This window comes from Nyctereutes procyonoides, unplaced genomic scaffold (assembly GCF_905146905.1).
Source record: "Nyctereutes procyonoides isolate TBG_1078 unplaced genomic scaffold, NYPRO_anot_genome, whole genome shotgun sequence".
NCBI lineage: Eukaryota > Metazoa > Chordata > Mammalia > Carnivora > Canidae > Nyctereutes > Nyctereutes procyonoides.
Window position 1 is genome coordinate 44,436,079 of NW_026575049.1, and position 16,908 is coordinate 44,452,986.

The window sequence follows — 16,908 nt, forward strand, 5'->3', positions numbered from 1 at the left end:
TCCCGGAAGCGCCGCCGGCTGGCTGGGTTCTGGGCGGGCTCCCCGCCGCTGGGATTTCGGAACTATGGCGAAGTACGGGAAGGAGCAGGATGCCCAGAGCGTGGCTGCATTCACGGTGTTAAAGCGGGCGATGGAACTGGACTCGGATTCCCGGTACCAGCAGGCCCTGGTGTGTTACCAGGAGGGGATTGACCTGCTCATGCAGGTCCTGAGAGGTGAGCAGGGAGCAGTGGAGAGAGGACTAGATGAAAGGAACTGGATCTCGCTGTGCCTGGGGCGGAGTGAAAGTTAAGAATCCTTGTGCACAACGGGAAAGCAAATACGAATGCAGAAGGCGGATATTCTACAGAACAAGTGGACTGGTTCCGTTTATACCTTGGATAGGTTGATGTCATCAAAAAAGAGGAACTGCACTCTAGATTTTTAAGAGACAGAATAAAATGTGACATATAAGCCTTGATAGGACTAGTTTTGAACGTAAATGTAAAAGACATTTCTGGATCGGTTTGGAACGTTTGAATAGAGATGGGGTAACACTCAAATTATTGACTTTGTTAAGCGGTATGTTTTTTTTTTTCGAAAACTGCCTTTGATTTTTCGAGATGTAGACTTGAGCGTCTTGGAAAGAGTTTGTCACGATATCTGAGTTTAATTTTAAGGAAGAGAAACAATTGGAGCAAATGTGGCAGAATGCTAACAATTCTTAAATCAATGAGTAATAAGGGTGTTCGTTACACAATTATCTTTACTTCTCTGTATAGGCGTTTTCGTTAGAAGTAAACAATAAAAGCACGTAGCGGTAAAATAAAAATTGGGAGAAATTTCAGTGTGTACTGAAATTCGGTGTGAGAAATGCATAGCATTGTGAATGGGGCAGCCAGACTTTATCTGTTGTGTAATTATTCAATGTTGAGAAGTACCCAAATAACCACTAACCAATAGTACAATCCTTGGCACATAGTAGACACTCAGTAATTATATATTATGTGTAATTATATATTATATGTTAAATATATATGTTACATATGTATTATATAAAGCTGGTTTAAGACCAGCCCCTGTTCCCCAAACCCTGGAGCTCCCAGTCTGGCCTAAGAGCACACAGAAGCCTTGAAAGGACAGCAGAGGGCGCTCTTCAAGGGTGAGTGCTTTCGTCAGAACTATAAGAACTACCGGGGTGCCTGCCTGGGTGGCTCAGGTCCTGATCTTGGGGTTCACGGATAGAGCCATGAATTGGGTTTCACGCTTGCGGGGAGTCTGCGTCTCCCTCCCCACCCCCACTCAGGCTCCAGCGCCCACTCTCTTAAATAAAATCTTAAAAAAAAAAAAGAACTATAAAACTATCTTGGAAGAGCCCGTTTGATGATGATAGTGATGATGGTGATAGGAGTAATTATTTATGAGTGCTGAGTGCTGGCACTGTGCAGAGTACATCAAAATCATAATCTTGGGGTACCTGGGTGGTTCAGGGGTGAGCCTCTCTCTTTGGCTCAGGGCATGATCCTGGGGTTCTGGCATCGAGTCCCACGTTGGGCTCCCCACAGGGAGTCTGCTTCTCCCTCTGCCTATGTCTCTCTCTGCGTGGCTCATGAATAAATAAATACAATCTTTTAAAAAAATAAGTCTCACTACAATTAGTAGAGTCACAATGGAACCCAAGGTTTTAAAGACTCTGGTATACTGACTGCCAAAATGAGATAGTGTACAGTGTTGGTCAGATGGAGCATTGCTAAAATTCTGGTGCTCTAGGGTTGTCAAGTGGAGCACTGCTCAAGTTCTGGCACTCTGGGAATCTGAAGCAGGAGAATCCAGTTTTGCTCCAGTGTGCTCCCTGATTCCACAGAGGTTATAGAGACAGTGAGATAATCTTACAGATTAAGGTACAAATGCAAATAACCCACATAGGGAATAAGTGCCAGGAGAGGGTTATAGACAAGTGCAATGAAGATTTAGACAGTTAAAGGTCATTTGGGGGAGGAAAAGTGGAGGTGGCATTTGACAGGGGCTTTGGAGGAGTAAGTAGAATTTCAGCAATGAAATTCAGCTAAGTGTTTAAATTCTGTCTGTGCTGTTTTATTAAATAAGTGGTTCAGTTTGGTTCCAGCATGTGTCTATAGAGAAAGAGTGAGAAGTTAAGTTTAAAGATAGAGTGAGGGATCCCTGGGTGGCACAGCGGTTTGGCGCCTGCCTTTGGCCCAGGGCGCGATCCTGGAGACCCGGGATCGAATCCCACATCGGGCTCCCGGTGCATGGAGCCTGCTTCTCTCTCTGCCTGTGTCTCTGCCTCTCTCTCTCTCTCTGTGTGACTATCATAAAAAAAATAAAATAAAATAAAAGTTAAAGATAGAGTGAGTCTTGGAACACAGAGTGGATGGCCTTGACCATCAGATTTTAACTCATTCCAGAGATGAGGAGAAACCATTTAAAGTTTTTACAAAAGATTGGTGTAATTAAAGTTGCATGTCAGGGCTTGTCTCTATAAGGAATATGCTCTTCTCCTCTCAGGTATTTGTATTTGTATAGCATACTCCTCTTTATACAATTATTACTTTCTCTGTGAAGCCTTCCCTGACCTCCTATGTAAAATTGCAGCCTCATCCTAGGACTTCCTTATCCTTCTTCCTTGTTTTATTTTATTTAATAACACTTACCACAATCTAACATACATACTTACCCGATTTACTTTTCTTGTTGTCTTTCCTCCAACTTGAATGAGAGGGCAATTGTGTCTGTACTAGGCCTGAACAAGCCAGTACATATACTGTGATTAATAAAAGAAGTTACACATAAGGAGAGCAGGAGGGCTAGAATGAACCCTATGGGATCAAAGTTACCATCATGAACTCGTGGTTTAAAAAAAATACACACACACACACACACACACACAGTTGAATAGACAGAAGTAAATGCAGATGTATATATATGTTAGTAACCCTACGTATATTTTCTAGCCATGTTGATTGAAAGAGTCTAGAAGTAGTGACAGGACTTTCCTAGTGGCAACAAGTACACTTGGCACCCAGAATTGGATTTCTTTATACCATTCTCCAACAAAGGAACCAGGGGTTCTTGGAAAAATGGTTGATTCCAGGGCTGGGGCAGGGAAAACACAAGATGAGTTGAAAACATTTTGCACCAGAAAGCAAGGAAGTGATCAAAATTTGAGGAGTCTGTCGAAAGGACAGGGGCCAACATGAAGGAGCTGTCAAAGCCAAAGCTGATAAAATTAGAACAAGAAAATAATAGTATTGCCATTTGCAATGACATGGATGGTGCTAGAGAGTATTATGCTAAGTGAAATAAGTCAGAGAAATACCATATGATTTCACTCATATGTGGAATTTAAGAGGCAAATGAGCAAAGAGAAAAAGAGAGGCAAACCAAGAAATAGATTCATAACTATAGAGAACAAACTGATGGTTACCAGAGGGGAGGTGGTGGAGGGATGGGTGAAATAGGTGATGGGGATTAAGAAGCGCACTTGTGATGAGTAGTGGGTGATGTATGGAAGTGTTGAATTACTATGTTATAACCAGAAAGTAATATTACAATGTATGTTAACTAACTGGAATTTAAATAAAAAAAACAATAGTATTGGATTACAACCCACAGACTAAAATAAATATGCATGAGTCCCATATTGATATAAATTGATCATCGAATAAATAAGTAGATGGGAGGAGGGATAGCTCTTCTTCACAGTAGCATTCCAAGTTTGTTTGTTTGTTTGTTTATTTATTTATTTATTTTTAAGATTTTATTTATTCATGAGAGACACAGAGAGAAGGCAGAGACATAGGTAGAGGGAGAAGCAGGCTCCATGCAGAGAGCCCAATGCGAGACTTGATCCTGGATCTCCGGGATCACGCCCTGAACCAAAGGTAGACACTCAACTGCTGAGCCACTCACTTATCCCGCATTCCAAATTTATAAATTAAATGATAGAATAGGAAATCTCTGTTTGACAGACACTCTAGTGATAGTTGTTGCAGGCAAGGACCATCAATGGGTGCTAAAATTAGTGGATAAAAGTGATGAGAAACAGGGTATCTTCCCACAAGATACTTATCATTTAGAAGGGACAAAATAGTGATTTTACAGTGGAGAAATCTTCGATTACCACATGATCAAAGTTAATGTCACCAGTAGTAACACATATTGACATCATGTACCCACTGAGAAGGGCCTGCTTTGATCATGATTTTTGTGCTAAAAATGTGTAACCTCAATCTAAGCATGAGAAAACATCAATAGCTCCAAATGAGAGACATCCTACAAAATAACTGAGCACTGTTTTCCTCAAATGTCAAAATCATAAAAGGTGGAGAGAGGCCAAGAACCTATACAGATTGGAGGAGAGGACACTAAGAAGACATGATAAGTATATGCTGTGTAAGATCCTGGACCAGAAAACAAACTTTCTTTAGTGGGACAATTGGTGGAATACAAGGTTTGGAGATGAGTTCGTAGTGTTGTATCAGTGTTAAGTTCCTAACTCTGATAATTGTACTATATTTATATATTAGTATTAGGGGAGTCTGGGTGAAAGGATGCTGTACCATTATTGCAGTTTTTCTATAAATACAAAATTGATTCTAAATAAAATATATTTTAATGGGTTAAAAATGAAATTATTATGAAAAAATAAGCAATATCAAAAGGGAGGAATGAAGAAACCAGAAGTGATTTGGTGACCGATTGGGTTTGGGGATTAGGGCTTAGGTAAGATTTTACTGATAATGTATATTAAAAAAAATACCTTACATTTTTGGGATGGCTGGGAAAATAATTGAACATAAACTATAACCAGGAAGTCTAGAAGAGAAACTGGTTTTGTGTAAGAAAGATAACTGTTGGGACAGCCTGGGTGGCTCAGTAGTTTAGCACTGCCTTCGGCCCAGGGCCTGATCCTGGAGACCCGGGATTGAGTCCCACGTCCGGCTCTTTGCATGGAGCCTGCTTCTCCCTCTGCCTGTGTCTCTGCCTCTGTGTGTGTGTGTGTCTCATGAATAAATAAATAAAATCTTAAAAAAAGAGAAAAAGGTAAGTGTTGTTTGCTATGTTTTGATTATGCTAAGATTTCAGACTTGTGGTTGATTACGACAAAACAATTCTTAGACTCAGGTTTGACATGTAATAAGCCACCTTTGTCACCTCACCAAATTTGATGTCCCCAGCTGTGAGACACAGTGGCAGGGTCTCCACTCAATAAAGCTGTTCCAGATGCTTAGTGTAAAAATGAAGGTCTTGCATGATCAAGCCAAATATGAGCACATTAGTGTATTTTAGGACTGAGGCAAACCATGCTTAAGGATAGGAAATTTGTGGAAAACTTGAGAAACTGGAAATAATGCCTGTACTAAATAGAAAAACTATTTGGAAATTTGAGAATGTATTTTTTAATTTGTAGGTACCAAAGATGATACAAAGAAACGTAATCTCCGAAAACAAATTTCTGGCTACATGGATAAAGCAGAAATAGTAAAGAAATATTTGGATCAAGAAAAAGAAGGTAAAGAGGCTAATTTACAGAATGTGTCCGTAAGCTATTGTGACAAAACTCATTTCATCCAATGTTTCTGGCTCTGCCTTTTGGAACTCTGTGGTCTGGACCATTTATCCCTGGGAGCCTACTGGTTTATTCTGCATTTCCACTTCCCTATATGTAAATTATTCTTAACCTTTTTGGGGGGGACCCTGCAGTGGGGAGGTGGTTTTCATATATCTTCTTGAGAATCTGATGAAAGCTATACATACTGCAGAACTCTGCATGGTGTTTTAAGTTCACAGATCACCATGAAGGTAATGTGTGAACTAAAGTTGAAATAATACTGCACAGAAATAGGGAATGTAAATCTTGTATTTTATTTCTATTTTCCTTTAGAAAATGAACAAAATGTTGAAGTAGCTAAAGAAACTCCTGGGACTTCTTTAGGATTTTGCTGTGAATCAAAACATTCCAGGAGTTAAGTATTCCTAATGACTGGAGATGCCATAGGTGTCCTTCCCTACTTATTATTAGTTTTCTACTCATGAGTATGCAGTTTACAAACATATATCTATAAATGATCATCACCACTTTTGCCCGGCATACCTGCTTTTGTTAGCCAAAGTTACTACTGCCCTCAAAAAGCCAGTGCCTCCAGGGGCGCCTGGGTGGCTCAGTCAGGTAAGTGTCTGACTCTTGGTTTCAGCTCAGGCCATGATCTCATAGATCATGAGATCGAACCTGTGTTGGGTTCTGCTCGCAGGCAGCACAGTCTGCTTAAGATTGTCTCTCTTCAAAAAAAAAAAAAAAAAAAAAAAGATTGTCTCTCTTCCTCTGCCCCTCTCCACCCCCTACTCTCTTTCTATAAATAAATAAATAAATAAATAAGTAAATAAATAAAATCTTTAAATTATATATATATATATATATATACATCCCACCAGTGCTTCCAGCCCTCAGCTGCTCTTCCTCACTGTTCTTATATGGCCCTCCCCCACCTCTTCCTAGTATTCTGTATGAGCCCATACCCTGGGTACTCCCCTGCCAGAGCTCCTCTGTTGGGTGGGAATAAAAAGTATTTACTTTACCCTAAATTGAAATGTACAATGAAATTTCCTTTTAAAACCTTGAAAAAAAAAAACCTTGATAAAATATAGTACCATCAACATTGTGGCTTGAATACATTGGGTTAAATTAACCTATGTAGCTAGCTTGGCTTGAAAACTGATACATAGTTGCTGACATATTTGGGGAAATATTAGGAACAGAATCAAACTACTGGTCTTTTTATTTTTTTTTAATTAATTAATTAATTTATTTATTTATGATAGTCACAGAGAGAGAGAGAGAGAGGCAGAGACACAGGCAGAGGGAGAAGCAGGCTCCATGCACCGGGAGCCCGACGTGGGATTCAATCCTGGGTCTCCAGGATCGCGCCCTGGGCCAAAGGCAGGCGCCAAACCGCTGCGCCACCCAGGGATCCCCAAACTACTGGTCTTTAAACAAACTTTAAATATATAACCATCACGTTAGGAACTACCATTAGAGGTCATATTTTTAAAAATCTTAAAGGTCTTTGATAACTAATTCAATAATTATTCATTTCGAATGAACAAAAGCAATGGAACTATCTTACTGATCCTGTGGGATCCTAGTCTTTGGCTTGGGTTGTTAAGAAGTGCTATAAATTTCTGCTTAAAATATTCTATAAGTTCTTCCCTAGAGACTTCAAAATTCCACATAGTATTGCATTTATATGTTTAATACTTTAGCTATTAAATTGCAGGAACATAAAAAAGACTAAAATCTGAAGGGAAGGACAAGGAAGCCCTGGAGTTCTAGCTTATTCTACTCACGGTGACAGTATCAGCTATCATTATACATATGGGCTTCTCTTAGATAAACTGCCTGGTCTGTAGGATTTTTTAAAATTTTTTTTTAAATTTTTTTATTTATGATAGTCACAGAGAGAGAGAGAGAGAGAGAGAGAGAGAGAGAGAGAGGCAGAGACATAGGCAGAGGGAGAAGCAGGCTCCATGCACTGGGAGCCTGACGTGGGATTCGATCCCGGGTCGTCTTCAGGATCGCGCCCTGGGCCAAAGGGTAGGCGCTAAACCGCTGCGCCACCCAGGGATCCCTGGTCTGTAGGATTTGACCCAAGAACCTGTTCCAAGAAATCTCTGGACTTTCCCACTTGGCCTCCATGAAGATAAAAATCACTTATGGGATTGTTTGCCTTATTTATCTCTGTATGTGTAGCATCTTGCTTTGTGCCTCATATATATGTAGTAGGTATTCAGAAATATTTGCTGAGTGGAGGAATTAAAAAAAATTAACTTGTATCAGATCCTGATTAATCACTGTATGTAAATATGTGTAAAAGGAATATAAATGGTCATTGGTTATATTATTGAAATTGTGTTTTGTAGATGGAAAATATCATAAGCAGATTAAAATAGAAGAGAATGCAACTGGTTTCAGTTATGAGTCACTTTTTCAACAATACCTTAATGAAACAGTTACAGAAGTTTGGATACAAGATCCTTACATTAGACAGATTCATCAGGTAGGTGAAATGTACAAAAATATGATGAAATTTTATTTAAAATGTATGAGTTAGTAATAACCTATCCTGATGTCTTTCAGCTATATAACTTTCTTCGATTTTGTGAGATGCTTATTAAGAAACCATGTAAAGTAAAAACTATTCATCTTCTCACATCTCTGGATGAAGTAGGTATCTGGAAGCATTTACTGTTTCTGCATTTACTCTTTCGTCATTCACTTTATTCAGATACAAGATGTAGTTTGAGCAAGGAAAATGTGGACACTGCTTCAGCTAGAACTGTTTCTTCAGGATTATCTAACTACAGGCCTAAAATACCTTCCTTCCAAAAAATGCTGTTGATTTTTTTCCTGATTTTGTTGTACCTTGCATTGGGCCACTTTGCTAAGCTCTTTGATTCAAATAGTTTGTTAGTTTAGTCTCTTGGATGTTCCAGGATATGATCACATGTTTGCACTATTGACAGTTTTGTCTCTTCTTTACCAATGATTATATAGTATTGGCCTTCTGGTGGATCATAGCATAATAGCATCTCTATCTTGATTTTGACTTAAATAGGAATGCTCCTAAATAAACCAGATTTCTAGGATTAACTTGAAAAGAAAGCAGTTCCATCTGAATAACTAAGTAGCATTACTAGGGGTACCTGGGTGGCTTGGTCATTGAGCATCTGCCTTCTGCTCGGGTTGTGATCCGGGGTTCTGGGATGGAGTCCCGCATCAGGCTCCCCATAGGGAGCCTGCTTCTCCCTCTGCCTATGTCTCTGCCTCTTTCTGTGTGTCTCTCATGAATAAATAAATAAAATCTTAAAAATAGGGATCCCTGGGTGGCGCAGCGGTTTGGCGCCTGCCTTTGGCCCAGGGCGCGATCCTGGAGACCCGGGATCGAATCCCATGTCGAGCTCCCAGTGCATGGAGCCTGCTTCTCCCTCTGCCTATGCCTATGTCTCTGCCTCTCTCTCTCTCTCTCCCTGTGTGACTATCATAAATAAATAAAAAAAAAATTAAAAAAAAAATCTTAAAAATAAATAGCATTACTGAAATACATTTTAGGAGATGGGATAGAGTCGTGTTATGTACACGTTAGAAAAAAATTTTGGTAAAAATTGCTGTTAAACTGCTTTATGCTCTGGTTGCTTCTTTGAGATAATAGACTTTGAAACTAGTATAGAATCTTTTCCATTTTAATTCATTCTATGATATGCATTGCATAGCTTAATGATAATTTAAAATATTAGTAACTGAACAGAAAATTGTATCTTTCCTATTTACAGGGTAGTCGGAAACAGCAGCAAAGTAGTGGCCTGCAAGAAATAAAAGAGTCACTCCAAGATCATGGAGTGCTGTTGGAATTAGAATATTCTTCTTCAGTACATGACCGAGAAATTAGGTTAGTGTATAGCAATATTTTAATTTTTATGCAGTTGAAAATATTTTTCTTTTAATAAGTTTTACATAATTACATATAAATATTCAATTTATTAAAATTTTAAATAAAGATTAATTTTAGTATCTTTTCACTTTCGAGAAAAAAAATCTGGCTTATTATGTCTGAGTTTCATGTTTCCTTATGGATTAGAGTTTAAGTGTTCTGTTGCTTTTCTGTTCAATTATACATATAGTGTTATGGTATTGGGATAATTTTTTCTGGTAATAATATTTAATAGTTTGATGATTTTAGTTTTTCTTGTTTATTAAATAATCACATAGGTGTGACAATATGCTATAGTGTCTACAAGGAAACAGTATATGCAGGTATCTTAGTAATAGGTTTGTGGCCTTTATATGTTTAGAGTACTGCACCCTTAGTTTTAATGAAAACTTAAGCATAACCTAAATGCAGTGCTATAGTTGAAGCAGAGGTTGGGATCCAGAGCTCTTCTTCCTTATGTCCTCCATCTCTAGGTAGGGGAACTGCTGCAATACTCCGTAGTCTGCCTGAATACACTTTGTAGAACAGGAAAGTTTTATCAGAAATCTGAAATTCAAGAATAAGATAGAATTTAATTGTTAAACTTGTTACCAGCTAATCAAATCAACTAGTGGTTTCTTTGGATGTTTCATTTCATTGGAAACATAGCCCATGAGTAACCCTCGGTTTGGTTCAACTCATGGTGCTGCAGAAAGTGATTTTCTTTGTTATGAGGAAATGTTGCTGATACTTGCACTATATCTTTGATAATTGTCTGACTCAACTGTCTAGAATATAATACTGTATACTATTTCAATAGGTTTAACAATGGATGGATGATTAAGATTGGAAGGGGACTCGATTATTTTAAGAAACCACAGGTAGGATATAGTCTTACGAGTGAGTATGTTGCACTCTTTTTGTATCATTTTAATAAACTGGCTTTGGGTTTTTTTGTTGTTAAAAAAAAAAACCTCTTTTCTTCTCTTCTTAGAGTCGATTTTCCCTTGGATATTGTGATTTTGACTTAAGACCATGTCATGAAACCACAGTGGACATTTTTCATAATAAGCACACAAAAAAAATATGATGGGTAGTCACCTAATTTGTATTATATATTTCTATTTTAAGTTAATATTGCTTTGTTGTTGTTTTTACTTTGGACAGATCATTCCTATAATTATGAATTTAACAATAAATTTTTATATTTCTAACTTATGGATCCATTGTTCAGTTATGTAATCAAACCTAAATATTTTTATAAATACATTATTTAGTAGATTTAGTGTTTCTAGTCACAAGGTTAATTTAAACATTTTACTAGCTTTTCTCTTATTTGACTGTTGGAGAATGGATCAATAAATAATAAGCACCTATTATGAAGAGGAATTCAATGTTAATTTTGCCCCTGGGAATTTAGAGTCCAGGAAGAAAAATCATGGATTAGAATATTCTTTTAAGAGACAGATGGGCTTGTGCTTCTAATAACCAGGAGGAAAAAAAAAAGTTAATTTTATAACAAGTGTCCCTGGTAGAAATTTACCAACATTCATTTATCCAATATTACCTAACTCCATAAAGGTAAACCAACCTGCTTAGTTGCACAGGTACATTTTACAGGTTATTCAGTCTTGGTTGGCACATTTGTAAAGCTGTGCAGTTTAAAATTAACTGTTTTGGCATCCATCCAGATGCCACTTGAGTGGTTGCGGACAAAGACTAGGTTCCATGGAGATAGGTTGGGGTTGGGGATAAAGGTAGAGGTAACGAGCAGTCTGAAAGCTTAAAGAATAAGCTAAGTCAGTCTGTGGAGGGAAAGAGAAGTGTTAGTGTTAGGGAGTACACATAAAACATCACATCTGGAGAAGACTGAAGATTACATTCAAGATTAAATAGTATGAAAGGACCAAAGCCAGGTAGAAGCCATGGGAATAAGATTGGGCAGAGTGGTCCTGGGTGACTTGAACACCAGCTTTATGTTCTACCTCTGGGAGCCAGCAGTCACCTGACTGAATTGGCATAAAAGACCAAGAAGGGATTCCAGAAAAGTTCCTAATGTTTTTCTTTAATGTTTTCAGGTTCAGGTGCTGGTAATGCTGAACCTGAAAAGACTCAAACCAGTGTGCCAAGCTTTATTATATGGAAATTCAGGGTCTCAGGAGAGCAAGTATTGGACCTAATCAGAAGTTAATTTTCTGCAAAGTATTGTAGCTTATTTTGCCAGGTACCTATCAGCATGTGGAAGTAGAGTGGCTTTTCATTCAGGTGAGAACATGTATTAGACTTTCTTATTTTCATTGTAAAATAACCACTCTGATTTCTGCTAGAGCATATGTATCTATCACTGTAGAGATTCAGCAGTCCACAACCCTGTGAAATTAACTTTTATCCAACCCATATAGGAATCCTGCCTAAGAGATATTGGTATTTAAGGAAGAGTGCCTATCCATTATTTATAATAATGGATAAAGCAATAATGCTCTCCATTATTCTATATATTTGAAATCTATCCCCAGATCCAATTAGAACATCAGAAGACTACTAGATGTAAGTTACTCATTAAATACATCAAGAAATGTGCAAGAACTCTGTGAGTAAACTAAACTTTATGGAGGATTGTAAAAGGAAAGTAGGGAAAAACAAATTATATTCTTGGATGGGAAAGATTAATAAAATATCATTTCTCCCTAAGTTAATTTTATAAATTAATTGACAGAGACTAATGCTAGGAAACTTGCCTGACCAGCTATAAAGACATAAAGTTACGATATATATATATATATATATATATACACACACACACATATATACATATATATATACACACACACATATATATACTATATACTATAGTACTTTATATACAAATATATAGTATAAATAAATATAGTTATATTTATATATAGTTATATTTATATAAATATATACAGTATATATAAAATTTATATAAATATATAGTATATAAATATATACTATATATAGTATAAAGTACTTTTATATATAAAGTTACTATATATAGTGTATATATATATAGCATATATAGTAACTTTATATATACACATTTTTTAAACATATGGGCATAAGAATGGACAAATCAGTGGGATAGAATAAGGGGTCTGAAAACATCTGAGAGAATAAGTGAATGTGTGTATGGGTCCTTAATGCACTACAAAGGTGTGGTTCATATTGGTGGGGAAAGAGTAGATTATTCAATAAATGTTTGGAAAAAAACATTAGATTTCTACCCCACATAGTTATTCTGTTAAAGAGCTAATTAAATGAAAAAAAAAATTTTAACTCCACTAAATGTACGAAGTATAACACAAAACCCAGGAACTATCAAGGAAAAGGCAAAAGATCTGATCATGTATTGAAAATTTGATTAAAAATGATAAAAAGTTAACACGAGATCAAATTTATAGTATATAGAGAAAGGGTTAATAGTACTAATATATAAGGAAGATAGCCAAACTTTTAGGAAGTGAACTCAATCTTACCTCTGTTAGCCTCACTGCCTCACCAAGGAATTTGTCCTTTTAGCCATGACTCCCTTTGCTGCATTGTTTCTGCCAGTATAGACATTCCTAGCCAGATACAACCCACCCTATTTCTTTGTTTTTCATGAACAAACTTCTTGAAGTTCTTTATACGATTTTTTCCAATTACCTCATCTCCCTATTCATATTTCAACTCACTTCAATCAGGCTACCCAGTCACTCCACTGAAATTGCTCTTATCAAAGTCAACAATGACTTCCATCAGTGAGTGCTTCTTAACCTTCATATTACCTAACCTTTCAGAAGTATTTGACCAAGAGAGCCACTCCCTTCTTGAAATTCTCAAATACCATGAAACATTCCTTCTCCTCCATCCTGTCTCTTAAATATTGGTGTTAAGTCATATACTAAGTAGTAACTTTTTTTTTTTAATTTGCACTCTCCCCCAAGTGATTAGTAATTTCTTAGTGAAAAGCAACAGGAACTGCTCTTGATATAAGCAAAAAAGAGATTATAAAGATAGTGGGTAGTTCAGGCCATCACCACCGAGGTACAGATTTGGCCTTGGAAGTTATGCAGCAAAAAAAAAAAACACATCTAGATCACAACACAAAACTAATCAGATGGTACCACTGCTGATCCCAAGGCAAGACCTGGACTCAGTAGTCTTATTACCACTTCTGTCACTTAAATTATCAGAAAGTACACTGCCACTCTCAGTGCCTTGCTACTCCCAGAAATTCAGGCTCCTGGTACTACTGCCAGAGAAGGTTTTCACCATCCCATGTTCTCTGTCATGATGCATTCAGATTCTGAAGCAAGTACATCTGATTGGCAGAACCTAAGACATATGCCCTTACCCTAGATTCAAGAGAGGCTAAGAAAAGAATACAGTGGAAATTTCAATTTCCACAGAGGAGAGTGTTGTTGGTTTGCAACCTCTGGAGTTCCCCAGGTGAAATTCAAAACTGGCCTTCATAAACTCAGTGCAAGGAAAGAATGAAAAAAGAGGCAGACCATTCCAGATTGGAGGGTGGGGTTTAATAACCAAGGGAACTTACATATAAGGCTTTTCTTGGGTGGCTACAAGATTCTGCACATGCTTGCAGAATCTCAAGAGTTCATAGAGGCTTTGATGGAATTCAAGTCACATGTACAATCCAGATAGTCTCAGGAACATATTAGTGTCTCAAGGCTGAATCTTTGAAGTGGCTCCTAATGTTGGAGCAGTGGGTACACATTTCAAGGGCAGGGGAGGGTGTAAAGAGCCTCCGATTGCCCATATTCAGTTCAGGGGTCAACTGGCATCACATCCTCTTGATGACCTCTCCAACAAACCAGGTTTGACCTCGCAGCAAAGTTTATAAGGTGGAGGTGACTCAGGTGCTAAACACTTTAAGCTTTAAATGAATTATAAAAGTTCACAGTTACCCATTTTCATGACTTAAAATTCTATGTATATGCTGTCAACTCCTAAATATATAAAATAAGCCAAAACTTTTCCTTGGAGCTGTGATCTCATATATTCAGCTGCCTATTTGGCATTTCCTGTGGCAACTCAGAAGCACACAGGCATTTCAAATATAGGATGCTGCAACTGAACTTTGGAAACACACTCCCCCACTCCTTGTACTTACTCCCATCCATCCAGTTGCTCAAATAAGAAATCTAGGATTCATTTTTGATTCCTCATTCTCCTTGAACCCCATATGGAAACAGAAAATTCTGCGGGCTCCAGCTGCAAAACATACCTTTTCTATTCAGGTGATGCTTGTTAAATTGCCCTTTTGTTTTTTTTTTTTTTAATTTTTATTTATTTATGATAGTCACACACACACACACACAGAGAGAGAGAGAGGCAGAGACACAGGCAGAGGGAGAAGCAGGCTCCATGCACCGGGAGCCCGACGTGGGATTCGATCCCGGGTCTCCAGGATCGTGCCCTGGGCCAAAGGCAGGCGCTAAACCGCTGCGCCACCCAGGGATCCCTAAATTGCCCTTTTGGAACCTGAAGCTCTTAACACCTTTCACCTGATGGTATCCTCGCTCTTGAGAAACAAATGGTATCAGAAAATCAGGAGTGCTTTATTGCCCCAAAGCATACCCTATCAGGATACCTTTCTTGGAAAGTAACTTTCACGCAGCAAATGTAATGCTTAAAAAATATGTCCATGATAAATCTCTTCAAATTGTTTATTTGCCGTTTAATATTGCTGTAGAAGAACAGAAGGACCTGCCTGTGAATCCTGCCTCAAATGAAGAACAGTTAGACTGTCATTTGTGTTTGTCTCAGGGGTCACTTGAAAAGCAAAATCCCAGGGTGCTTGGGTGGCTCAGTGATTGAGCATCTGCCTTTGGCTCAGGGCATGATCCGGGGTCCTGGGATCCAGTCCTTTATCAGGCTCCCCAGAGGGAACCTGCTTCTCCCTCTGCCTATGTCTCTGCCTCTCTCTCTCTCTGTGTCTCTCATGAATAAAGAAATAAAATCTTAAATAAAAAGTAAAATCCCCTCCACTTACTCCACTTCTGCTTTGAGAAAACCAGTTGCAGGTGAAACCCTGTTTGTCCACTCCTGCCCACCCCCTTCTTCACAAAAAAAAAGGGGGGGGATGAGATCTGGATCTACTCAGGTACAAGAAAAGAACTCATAAGAGCTAAATCCACATGTTAAAATCCTAACCTATAGTACCTCAGAATGTAACTGTATTTGGAGACAAGGTTTTCAAAGAGTTATAAAGTTAAAATGATGTCTTTAGAGTGGACCCTAATCCAGTAAGATTGATGTCCTTATAAGAAGTGGACATTTTGAGCAGCCTGGGTGGCTCAGCCATTTAGTGCTGCCTTCAGCCCAGGGCGTGATCCTCAAGACCCAGGATCGAGTCCCACGTCAGGTTCCTGCATGGAGCCTGCTTCTCTCTCACCTGTGTCTCTGCCTCTCTGTTTCTCATGAATAAATAAATAAAATATTTTTTAAAAAAGTGGACATTTTGACACATATGCACACTCAGAGGAAATGTAACAGTACCCTAATTGGTCTTAAGGGTTAACGTGCTTCCAGCTTATGCACTCCTTGCTTGCTGACCTAAATCTCAGTTTATAACAGTACTAACCTACTTCCCTTGAGATTCTGTGAAGTGCTGGCCTTGAACAAAGAACCGGACTTTCCAGAAGATAAGGCCTGATCACACTCAAACAGCCACCACTGGTCATGGCATCCTTGATAAGAGACATCTGGGAGCCTTGATTCCTGGTACAGGGGCACTGCTTTGCCAGGACATGGCTTGTTGGGCTGCAGGGCCATGCTTTACTGAGAGACACCTAGGAGCCTTGATTGTTGGTAGAGCAGAGGATTCTGGAAGATTTTTCGAGAACAGATGATTAATTTCTGAGCACCAAGTTCCGCACATAGACCCCTCACCATTCCCTGCACCTTCCCTTTTAAAAATCTGCTTCCCCTGGACAGGGAAGATGGTCTTTGAGACATTAATTGCCATTTTCCCAAGTTGCTAACTTCCTGAATAAAGCAACATTTCATTTGCAACCAACACTTGTCTCTTGAATATTGGCTTTCGAGTGGCGAGTTTGGAACTAGTCCTCTTCCCAATAACAAAAAGACCATGTGAGGACACAGGTAGAAGGCAGCTATCTGCATGCCAAGGTGAGAGGCCCCAGGAGACACTAAACACACCAGGCTTGGGTTTGATCTTGGACTCCCTGGCCTCCAGGACTGAGAAAATATATTTTTATTATTTAAGCCACCTAACCTGTGGTATTTTGTTATGACAGCTCTAGTAAATTAATATATACTGCTTTGTTCCAATAAATGAGTTAAACGTTGCCCTGAAAATGGAAGTCGTCCTTAATTTTTGACAAGTGCTTAACATAATGTCAGCATCTTTCCATGGCTACTGCCAGCATCACCTCTGCTGGGGTTCCTGCAGTTATCT

At 38.4% G+C, this 16,908-nt stretch overlaps 1 protein-coding gene across 2 annotated transcripts; it reads left to right on the forward strand.

The window, feature by feature from the left end:
* Positions 1 to 15: 15 nt before the first annotated feature.
* On the forward strand, positions 16 to 12,196 carry MITD1 (microtubule interacting and trafficking domain containing 1). Of its 2 annotated transcripts, none has more exons than XM_055327984.1 (7): positions 16 to 215; positions 5,411 to 5,512; positions 7,918 to 8,054; positions 8,135 to 8,221; positions 9,328 to 9,443; positions 10,285 to 10,345; positions 11,543 to 12,196. In XM_055327984.1, exons 1-7 carry the CDS (start codon positions 65 to 67, stop codon positions 11,642 to 11,644), a joined length of 756 nt encoding a protein of 251 aa, XP_055183959.1. In that variant the 5' UTR covers positions 16 to 64; the 3' UTR covers positions 11,645 to 12,196. The 2 variants fall into 2 exon arrangements, with proteins under 2 accessions (XP_055183959.1, XP_055183960.1); XM_055327985.1 differs by lacking the exon at positions 11,543 to 12,196 and adding an exon at positions 10,459 to 10,626.
* Positions 12,197 to 16,908: the final 4,712 nt, after the last annotated feature.